An 11943-nucleotide genomic window follows, 5' to 3' on the forward strand; every position below is an offset into this window, starting at 1 on the left:
TGGAAACTATAACACAAGTCATAGGAGCAATTGTAGCTACCCAGAAGAGTTTCTTATGCTTTTTACCCTGTCCATTTTTAGAACATTACAATCAAAGTTCAAATTGAAAGAAAACAGAAAGGAAATTGTGACATTTATTATTAGGATTCTTTCAATGTACTTGGTTATAAGAAGGAAGATCAAGCATGATGTTCCAATGATAATTGTCTCCAAATTCCACTGTACTTAATTAATGACATACAGATTAAAACCAATTTTAAAACAAAATGAAGGCTTAATTATTTAATTAATTAGCTAGTTTACCTTATGGTGCACTATAGTGCTCTTAACTGAGCCAATGCCAAAAATAATCAGTTTTCTTAGTAAAGTGTGGTATGTCAAAGGAGGCCTTTAAGCTGTTGAAATGAAATAATAATGGCAGCTCCACTCATGAATCCCACAATGGCAGCATGAGATAAGAAGTTTATCAAGAAACCGAGCCTGACGACGCAAACATATTCATTCAATAATGTACTAAAAAGTGATGACTAAAAATAATAAATTCTGATGATTCGCTAGCATTCCTCTATAATAAATAATACATAAGAATGCCGAGTGCGAGCTGAGTAACTCCGGCAAAGAATGTAGCAGTGAAGGCAAGACGTAGATATTCATGGCTCTTGTGGTCTCTAATGTCATGAGAAAGCATAGCTCCAAGCAAGAGTGAGACCACAGCTGCAGGTCCTATAGCAATGTCTCTTGAACTTCCCATGGCAGCATACACAAGAGGTGTCATAAAGCTTGCGTCTGCACAACTTAATGTCATGATGAAAAATCAAATCACAAACAAAACAAAGTCATAAAAATATGAAGATACTCACATAGTGCATGGTGAGGGTCCAAATTTGCAAGCTTGGCATATGCAATATCCTGTTATTAATAAACTCTATAATTAATGATCAATGCATGTTAGTTAGTTAGTTGATTATGGAATATTAATGAATTAATGACCTGAGGAATGCAAAGACTTGCAGTGGTGAGTCCAACAATGAAATCACCTCTCAAGTTTCGGATAGTGTAATATCTTCCCCAATCTAAGATAGGCAAGATTGATTGGAGGCATAGACAAAATTTTCTTGTTTTGCTTTTCCCCTTATATTTCCTCATTAAGGAGTTGTTGTTTGAGATTGAGAATAATGTCTCTAGAGGCTTCATGTCATGCACAAAAACAAGTATATATGTTATATATTAAGATGACATGCCATGCATTTTCCCAAAAATGATTTAATTTCAACAACGTTAGCTTATTAGCTTATACTAATAGTGACTTATTCAATAATCCAAAATTTAAATATATATATATATATATATATATCACCCATTTCTGTTTCTATGTACAGTCATGGGTTAATTAACAATGACAAAAATAAAAGAAAAGGTTGAACTAACATAATTGCAAGAAAATTAAAAATAATGTACCTGCAACAAATTTTCTTTAAGTTGATTTTGGTATGTAGATCTTGGACCTTCACCATAATAAGTGGTTTCAGCATCATACCTAGATTAAAATGAAAACAATATGTCAATATCCCTTCCATCTGCATCAGAACTAAATCTTACACGATATTTCAACATGCGATATAGGCACTCAAAACTTGTGAAAAACTGTTTTAAAGATATTGCATTATTTGCATACACTAAGGTCTAAGATAGCACACATAAAAACCACAGCAATAAAATCATAACACTATTATAAGTTGCTTTTATAGAGGTTGCATAAGAAACCTTAAAAGCTTAGGATGACATATTTTGCTGCACATGAAACTGCCGCAAAGTGAAATTGGAAGAAAAATATGAACCGATCTTTTTCCAACACATTGAATAATCAAAACCATCGACACTGTTTGTCTAAATAGTGATGCAAATTACAAGATGTGGCATGCCTTTGTGAGATCGATGTGCTCAACACTGATGGCGGATTCCACGACTGCGATGAATTCCAAAGAAGTTTAGAAAATCAAAGGCAAAAATGATAAAGCCAAAAAAACAAATCAAATTACCAGAATCTAAAATCAATAACATATTGCTGAATCATTGAGCGAAAAAAACCCTCAAAATTAAGGAACATAAATTGGGAGCACAAATTGGGAAAAGGATGCAATAGAACATAAATTGGGAGCACAAAAATCAGAATTGAGAGAGAATTAAGGAACTCATAACTGATTACTAGAGCGCGATTGAGATTTCAATCGAAATCAACACAAGCTTGTTCGAGAAAAGGATTCAGAGCGCGATTAAGATTGAGATGATAACTAGGAAGAAATTTGAGCAATAAATAAATGAAATGACAGAGATGTGAGAGCGAGAGCGAGAGCGAGATTGAGAAGAAGAAGATTGGTGTGTAGTTATCACTTCTCAAAGAGAATAAGGATCTGAGAGAGTAGTTTGTGTGAGGAAGAGTGGTGAGGCATAGAGAGAGTGATGATTTCGCATTTCACGGTTAGTTTTTTATATTTTTAAAATTTTAGCTTTTTTTAATGGCAATAGTTGAAATGGTCATTATAATCTATACTATTAATGGTAAATATATAATTGCCACTAAAAAATAGTTTTGAGAAGAGAATTTACTGCAATAATACTATTGCTGCTAAAAATTTATCGTTAAAAATCTTTTTTCTTTTAGTGATACCTAGGTAGTAGCAAGGGTCGTGGTTCGTCCCGCTTGCTCTGGGTTATTGTTTGAGAATTGGTAGTAATGAAGAGTTATTATGAATGAATGTGTATTTGTGATACCTGGGTAGTTGCAAGGGTTGTGATTCGTTCCGCTTGCTACAGGTTAATGTTTGAGATTTGATAACAATGATGATTGATTTTAAACTAAATGAATGTACATTTTGAGATCCTGGGCAATAGCAAGGGTTGTGGTTCGTCCCAGTTGCTCCAGGTCAGAGATTGTGACGCCTGGGTAGTAGCGGCAGTAGTGGTGATTCCACTTACTCCAGGTTGAGCTTTTAAACACCTGCCTGGGTAGTAGCCGTAGTAGTGGTTGTTCCACTAGCTCTGGATTAAGCGGGTAGTAGAAAAGGGGTTGTAACTCAAGCCCACTTGCTCTGCATGGGTGTTTCTGTCTATCGTTAGCTACTAGGATGTGTCGGGTTGGCTATTGATGAGTGGATAATTTATACGCTTTTTGGCATTGTTTTTATATAGTTTTTAGTAAGTTTGAGCTACTTTTAGGGATGTTTTCATTAGTTTTTATGTTAAATTCACATTTCTGGACTTTACTATGAGTTTGTATGTTTTTCTGTGATTTCAGGTAATTTCTGGCTGAAATTGAGGGAGCCGAGCAAAAATCTGAGTTAGGCTGAAAAAGGACTGTTGATGCTGTTGGATCCTGACCTCCCTGCACTCGAAATGAATTTTCTGGAGCTACAGGAGTCCAATTGGCGCGCTCTCAACGGTGTTGGAAATTAGACATCCAGGGCTTTCCAGCAATATATAATAGTTCATACTTTGTGCGAAGATAGATGACGTAACTTGGCGTTGAACGCCAAGTACATGCTGCTGTCTGGAGTTAAACGCCAGAAAAACGTCATGATCCGGAGTTGAACGCCCAAAACACGTTACAACTTGGAGTTCAACTCCAAGAAAGGCCTCAACTCGTGGATAGCTTTAGTCTCAGCCCCAGCACACACCAAGTGGGCCCCAAAAGTGGATTTCTGCACCAATTATCTTAGTTTACTCATATTCTGTAAACCTAGGTTACTAGTTTACTATTTAAACAACTTTTAGAGACTTATCTTGTACCTTATGACATTTTCAGATCTGAATTACATACTTTTTGACGGCATGAGTCTCTAAACTCCATTGTTGGGGGTGAGGAGCTCTGCGACGTCTCGATGATTTAATACAATTCCTTTGTTTTCCATTCAAACACGCTTGTTCTTATCTAAGATGTTCATTCGCGCTTAATTATGGAGAAGGTGATGATCCGTGACAATCATCACCTTCCTCAATCCATGAACGTGTGCCTGACAACCACCTCCGTTCTACATCAGATTGAATGAGTATCTCTTAGATTCCTTAATCAGAATCTTCGTGGTATAAGCCGGATTGATGGCGGCATTCATGAGGATCCGGAAAGTCTAAACCTTGTCTGTGGTATTCCGAGTAGGATTCTGGGATCGAATGGCTGTGACGAGCTTCAAACTCTTGAAGGCTGGGCGTTAGTGACAGACGCAAAAGAATCAATGGATTCTATTCCAACCTGATTGAGAACCGACAGATGATTAGCCATGCTGTGACAGAGCATAGGAACGTTTTCACTGAGAGGATGGGAAGTAGCCATTGACAACGGTGACACCCTACATAGAGCTTGCCATGGAAGGAACCTTGCGTGTGGGAAAGGATTTCAAGGAAGAGTTGAAGTTCAGAGGACAAAGCATCTCCAAAACTCCAACATATTTCTCATTACTGCACAACAAGTAACGCTTTTATTCTCTATTATTAAAGTAATAACTATTTATTTTATGCCCTTTTCTTTATTAAAATACGAGGCTAAAGAATCCTATTGGTATCCTGACTAAGACAAATAAAATAAACATAGCTTGCTTCAATCCAACAATCTCCATGGGATTCGACCCTTACTCACGTAAGGTATTACTTGGACGACCCAGTGCACTTGCTGGTTAGTTGTGCGGATTACAAATTCGTGCACCAGCTATATAACCGATAGATGATATTATCAGCTATAGGGCAGACATGCATCATTTGCATATGTTTGAATTGTTTGGGTTTGTCTATTTGTCTTGGATTGCTATATCATATATATTATGTTACTTGATTATGTGCTACTTGTTCTACTTGTACCTCATTGTGTATTACTTGCCTGTATTGCTTGTGTTTGTACAACTGAGAGGTCCCTTATGTTGGTGTCGGTTGACGCTAATGAGAGCTGTCCTTGATGAGATGAGTTGATGATGTGATTGAATAATAAATGATGATTATTAAATGAGATAATTTGAGCTCCCTGGGTAGACGCAGTGAAGTGATTTCACTTGCTCCAGGTGAGGATATCAGGTAATGATATAGAATTGCTGAGACAGAATAATTGGTGATGGTTTAGCTTATGATTCTGATTTGTTGGAGAGTTAGAAAGTTGGAAAGCATGGGGAATAGGCATTAGATTTAGCATTCCCTTATGACAGTTGCCTACTTATGGATTAGCAAGAATATAGGATGAATATTGGGTGAAAGAAAATTTAGGATGCTTAGTGAGTTTTTATTACAATGCATTGTATTTATTTGGCACTTTTACCGTACTGAGAACCCATGGGTCGGGAGTTCTCATTCTGTATATATCTCTTGTTTTTCAGATGCAGGTTCAGGTGCTCAGTAGTGAGCTATGATTTGTCTGAAAGACGGCGAAGACCTTTTAAGACCTCTTATTTACATTTTGCTTAGATTCTCTCCGCTCTTGTTTTTAAAGAACTCATGTTATGTACTTAATCCTTTTTAAAACTTGCCTATAGAGGCCCTTATGTATTATTTGGGAGAGATTAGGAGATATGGTTGTCAAACTACTTTTATACTGTACCCTAGTCGGCCTAAACTTTGCGGGTCGCGACTAGTGGCTAATTATTTATGTTACCTATCTATATTTTGTTTTATCTTATTCTTCTCGATGGCATTATCTTTATATCGTCGCAGTTCATGCTTTACCTTCTTTTTGTCGATACATGAGTGTTACGATTTCGCGATTTTATTTTTACTCTTTTCAGACTTCTCGATTAATACTCCTTTTTATTATACTTATAATTATGTATTAAAAATCCCCCTTGAGAGTCGTACCACCTTATTATCATTGACTTATGACTCGAGCATAAGGATTTAAATATTAGGGTGTTACATTGAGAGAAATTTAAAATTCCTTTGTTGTAGGTTTGAGTTAGAAGAACGAACGATTTTTCATATTCTAGCGCAAAGAGAGAGGTAATGTTTGGGGTTTGGGCGCGTGTAACATGCTCTCATTAATGGAAGTGTTTTTTTCGTATTGGACCTGCTTGGTTGGACTTGGATACAAAAATGTTTGGATGTGTAGTTAAGCTGTTATATATATAGGAAACGTATTTTATAAAAATGAGATTTTTATATGAGAATGTGAGAATACATTTATAGTCATTGAATTGATTTAAATGGTTGAGATTTAATATGTCTAATAAATGGTATAAAAGCAACGCATTTAATAGCCGTTATATTTATAGCCATTATCTTTGATTTTTATTAAATTATATTTGATAAATAAATTAAAATAATTATATTTCACATAACTATAAAATATATAATTATTTGCATATAATTTTTTAATTATGAATTTATTTTTAGGAGTATGTATAATGAAACCTATGTATCCTAATTTATTATTGAAAATATTAAAAATAATTTATATCCATTTATAACACTAACTAAATAAATTTTTTTATAATAATTGAGTATAATATATTTGAACATAATATTTTTGACAATATAATTTCTTATGTTATATTTTTATAGTCATGTGAAATATAATTATTTTAATTTATTTATTAGGTATATTTTAATAAAAATAAAAAATAATAACTATAAATACAATAGCTATTAAATACATTTTTTTTCATGAATTTAATGATTATATTAAATACATTGTTTGTATATTATTTATTAAATATATTCAATCTCAATCATTTAAATCAATTTAATAGCTACAAATATATTTTAACATTCTCATATAAAAATTTCATTTTCATAAGATACATCCTTTTATATATATAGACACTTACGAATGTTTGAGATAAATTATCGAATGTGTAATAATTTGGTTGGAAAAAACCTTAAATGGAGTGTGTTTGTAAAATATTTTTGGATTTTTTAAAATTTTACGCAAAAAAAAAAAATAGACGATGATGAAAGATCTTTTAGTGGCATTCTTAATAGGTGGAAACTCACCTGCAGTCGACTGCAGGTGAAGTTGTTTCTGGATCGTTGACACATGTTACTGTATGGTTTAAAAAAACCGATTTATTTTATATAAATAGTTTATTTAAAAAAACCAGTTTGAATAAATCAAATAACTACTTTTAAAATAATTTAAATTCTTTCTGCGTGTTATTTCTAAATTCCTAACAGATGAATTTGATATGTTCTTTTTCTTCATTCATATTGACCAATTTTTCTTTAAATTTATCTGAATTTTTTTTTATTTAATTTTTGTCAAATATATGTATACAAATTGTTTGAAAAAGAAACAAAATTCACGATTTTTTTATAGAAATGGCATAAATGATATCATCTGTCCTTTTTTTGTGTCTCTGTTTCTATTTTCTCGATGAGTTTTGTTTTGTTTCCATAACTTATATTTTTAGTTGCTTTTAAATTAAGCTGTAAACAGATTTTAAATTAAGCTGTAAAAATATGTTCAATTGCAAATTTATCGTTAAATTAAATTTTATGGTAATCAATCAATTAACTTTTATTTTACTAATAAACTATTTTCATGTAAATTATTGTTGATTTTTTAATATTATTCTATAAATAAATTATTTTTTTAAGATAATAAGTCTATAATTTACTTGTCTAGAAATTATGATTTCACTGTCATGCACGTTTTTGTATTTTTACTTATCAACTAGAATTTCTTTTTTAATGAAATTAGAATTTATTTTCAATAAAATAAAAGTATCTAATCAAAATATTAATTTGGTCTCCTTAAATAATTGAACATAATATTATTAATTTTGTCTACAACAAAAATTTTTAATAAATTTTTTCAAAATAAAATTGATTCAAAAATAGAGAAAAAAAAAATAACAACTAATGAAAATATTTATTTTGACATTGCCATCAAGAATAGGATAGCCATAAAAAAAATTCAACCAAATAAAAAGGACCTAACTCATACAATTAAACTACCATCATATCATCACAATAAACTATAACATCACCAACTAAAGAGACATATAACAAATATGAAAGAGATCATGCCAAAATTTCAACAATACTCATGCTATCAACTAGTCTACGCTATACCATAATTACATTTTTGTCTTCCATCACATGAAATTGCCATGAATTATCTTGGCATTTATGATCCTGAACATCAAAATGATGTGATGACATAAATATGTACATATTTATTAAATAATTTTTATCATTCACAGAGGAATGAATAAAAACATAAATTAAGAAATACATTTGAAATAATAAATTTGATTGAGAAATATAAATAAAAGGAACATACCTAATTGAAAGTTTCATATTAGTTCTGAAAAAGGGATCGAAAGAGAACGAATTTTACGTGCGAAACGAAGAAGAGGGGAATAAAAGTAACTGTTTGGTCAAATTCAAACCGGTTTTTTTAAATAAACCATTTATATAAAATAAACCGATTTTTTTTAAACCATAGAGTAACAGGTGAGTTTCTGCCTTCTTAATAATGTAACAACATATATATTTGCGCTCACCTTTAATTTTGTTTTTGTTCTGAGTGACTAGTTTGTCTTGCATTTATATTGTTCATGGAAAGAAAAGTTTCGAGAACTTTAAATCTTCTCATTTGAGAATTGTAGGAAATTAAGTAGACCTTACTTAATTCAAAAGTTAGCAAAACGTAAAATAATAGTTTTATTTTCACATATTTATATATAATAGCTATTAAGTTTGTATTCCTAGCTAATATGAGACTTTAATACACCCTCTTACAATCAGGACTAAAGAAAAATTTAGAACTTAAAATTTGACTACTTAAACTTTGGACATGGATATCGTTACTTCTATTTTTCTAATGAGTAATGCTGCATAGCTAAAAATCACATACAATAAACAAAAATATATATTTAATAATATTCTCCAATTATAAGAATGTATGAATTATTTTTTTTAATTAATTGACATAATTAATTTTATTTTATAAATATTTTTTATTTAATTTCATAAAAAATTAATTTAAATTTTATAAAAATCAAATTCCAAAAGCCTCTCTCTCATTATTTAGTTTATTACAGTCACAATTGTAAGATTTTGATTTCAAATAAAAAATCTTAAATCTTTATATTATTAATCCAAAAAGTATTTTTAAATTACCACAACACATGCCAATGAGTTATAACTTAAATGACATATTTTCTTCATATTCGTCTAAAAAATCGTGAATTCAAGTCTTCCTATCTTTGGTAAAAAAAATTACCACAGCACATTTTAAAAACAAAATCCAAAATATTAAATTCGATTAGTCTCAATTAATTAAAAATAAAAAGCATAAAAATTTTATTGGTTTATGACCTGCAAAATAAAAAATAATTAATTATATGATTGAAATTATGAATGTTAAATTAAAAATATTTTAATAATTTTTACTATATAACTCATATTTTTACATTAAGATTATATTATAAAATAAAAAATGAAAATGAAATATGAAAAAATATTATGAAATAAATTATTAAATATAATTATTAATTGATCATATTAAAATTGATAAATAAACATACATATGAATATCAACTAAAAGAGTATTTTAATTTAAAATTGTGATTTATTAATGCAGAGATAGTTCAAAAAATATATATATTGAAATTGGATAATATTAATCATTAAAATCTATTAATTATAGATATTATATATATATATGAAAAAAAAATGTTATGAGTATGAAATTATAAATTTTATTTATATAAATTATAAATGTTATAAGTGTGAAATTATAGATATTAAATTAATGATATTTTTACAAATTTTATTATATAATTCATACTTTTATATACTAACGGGTATAAATAAAAAATGCAATATATATAAAAAATTACTAAACAAATTTTTAAATAAAATTTTTAACTTGTCATATTAAGATGATCAATAAAGACTAAACAATTATAAATATGAAAAAAAATGAGGATAATTCTTATAGAAAAAAATATTACATTTTTAATAAAAATTGAACACTTACAAAATAGAGATGAATGAGGAATTTTTCTATAAATTACAAATGACGTATCACTTTCAGGAATTTTATTGTCCCTAGACAAATTTTCTATCACAAAGTTGCATACGATTTTCAAAAATATTAATTTCATATTTGATAAAATAACGTTATTTATAAGATATATATTAATTGTTAATAGAGTGATACATTATATACTATTAATATTTATTTTTATAATGCAATTAAAGAATCAAAAGGCGCGTGAGAGAGTAAAAGCTAAATGTGATTAATTATATTAACTATTGTAAAAAAAAGAAATATTTTAGCTGCTTTTGGTTCTCCATATGCTTTGGTTCCCAAAGTTTTCCGTTTATACATGCAAACATACCACGTAAAAAATAATACATGATCATGTGTGAAGTGGCATTATTAAAATATAAGATTAATAATATCATTTTCCTAGACTTGTATAGTTTGGCCCAACACCAATAATAAATGATTAAGATTTGTTGTCCCACATCTATGAATGCTATCAAGTTTTTATCTCTAGACAATAGGATACTTTATTAAGATTAGTTTGCTTAAACTTATTTTATTTTTTAAAAGTAATTTACAAAAATTAATTTTTTAAAAATTATTGCATCTATATTTAGTAAATTAAATTAAAAATAATTTTAATAAACATAAATAATAATAATTACATTTGATAAAATAATTTTTAAATTTTGAAAATATTATATATAATAAACATAAATATAAGAACTAAATTTACAAATTAATTAATATATAAAATTATATTAAAATTTTTAATTTTGATAAATATAAATTAATTTTAAAATTTTTTATTATAAATACTTTTAAAAATATTTCTATCTTTCAAAAACTACAAACACAATTACATAATCTTTTTGCTTTATCAAACACAAAAAAAATTGCTTTTTAAAAATACAAGCAACTTTTTAAAAAATTTTATCAAACTAAGCCTAAAAATAAATGTTCAACTCGATCTATGTTTATTTTCACAAAAAATAATGTAGCTCCTTACAAAAAGAATAAACACTTCGATCTCTTATTATTTTAAAACAATACGAATCTTTTTGTTAAAATACTTGTCAAATAATAACAAAAATTGATTTTGAGGGTGAGATTATTTAGAATATGTGAGAACTCACAAATTATTAGTAAGTATGTTTTTAAAAATTATTTTATCGGAGGTAGTTAAGTGAAAAAGATTATTGCTAAAAGTAATATTGGAAGAATAAAAAATAATTGCATTACGAGACAAAAAAGAGAGAAGAAAATAATAATATTGATGGTGTTGGTGTTGCCATCAATGGTAATACAATAGATATAATAATGATGATAATGATAAAATATGATTACATAATAGAATTAATAGAAATAAAAGTACAATAATAAAGATAAAAAAAAGTGATAGTAGTAATAATAATAGTTACTTTTATTGTTAAAAAAATTTATTAATTATTATTATTATTATTTAATAATTTTTTAATAAAAAATTCGTATATCCCAAAATAATATGATTGGGGATAAAAATATCTCTTTTTAAAGTAACCAGTTATATTTTTTTGTAAAACGTAGATAAAAATCGAATTTATAGGGTCTTTACCCTTAAATAAATACTTGGAGCATGAAATCTTAGGACTTGGACTTGTGTAGAATAGTCTAATAGTATTTATAGTGTGACTTTGATACCATATATATAAGAAATTTAATAAACCTATTGATTGAACTTTAAAAAGACAAAAACTAATTTGAAAAATAAAGGTTGTTTCGTACTTATTAGAAAAATTATCCACACCTTGTCTCAAGCGAATGTGAAACTTTAATAAGCATTAAACATTGTGACTTTAATTTTTTATTAAAGAAAAAGAAAAAAAGGCATCTAACATGCTCTTGCCTTGGCATATTACAACCTACTTTCTGTAGAATTTTTTATTTAAATAATTTTTAAAGCTTGGGTAAGTTTTTATAAATTTATTATGTTT

The 11943-nt window shown here is 28.4% G+C and overlaps 1 protein-coding gene across 1 annotated transcript; it reads right to left on the minus strand.

Annotated features, from left to right (window-relative positions):
* Positions 1 to 432: 432 nt before the first annotated feature.
* LOC112713029 (high affinity sulfate transporter 2) lies at positions 433 to 1533 on the minus strand. The gene is made up of 4 exons (XM_029289312.2): positions 1459 to 1533; positions 991 to 1188; positions 861 to 909; positions 433 to 786 (listed from the first exon to the last, which is right to left on the minus strand). The coding sequence occupies exons 2-4, from the start codon at positions 1144 to 1146 to the stop codon at positions 566 to 568; spliced, it is 426 nt and encodes a 141-aa protein (XP_029145145.1). The 5' UTR covers positions 1147 to 1188; positions 1459 to 1533; the 3' UTR covers positions 433 to 565.
* Positions 1534 to 11943: the final 10410 nt, after the last annotated feature.

Source organism: Arachis hypogaea, chromosome 9, assembly GCF_003086295.3.
Source record: "Arachis hypogaea cultivar Tifrunner chromosome 9, arahy.Tifrunner.gnm2.J5K5, whole genome shotgun sequence".
NCBI lineage: Eukaryota > Viridiplantae > Streptophyta > Magnoliopsida > Fabales > Fabaceae > Arachis > Arachis hypogaea.

Bases quoted from the DNA above. Each gene is read 5' to 3' on its own strand.
- LOC112713029 (XM_029289312.2), bottom strand. From the start codon at position 1,146: ATGAGGAAATATAAGGGGAAAAGCAAAACAAGAAAATTTTGTCTATGC. The intron at 910-990 runs GTCATTAATTCA...TATTAATAACAG, and splicing joins CAAGTCTTTGCATTCCTCAG to GATATTGCATATGCCAAGCT. The intron at 787-860 runs GTGAGTATCTTC...TAAGTTGTGCAG, and splicing joins GGACCCTCACCATGCACTAT to ACGCAAGCTTTATGACACCT.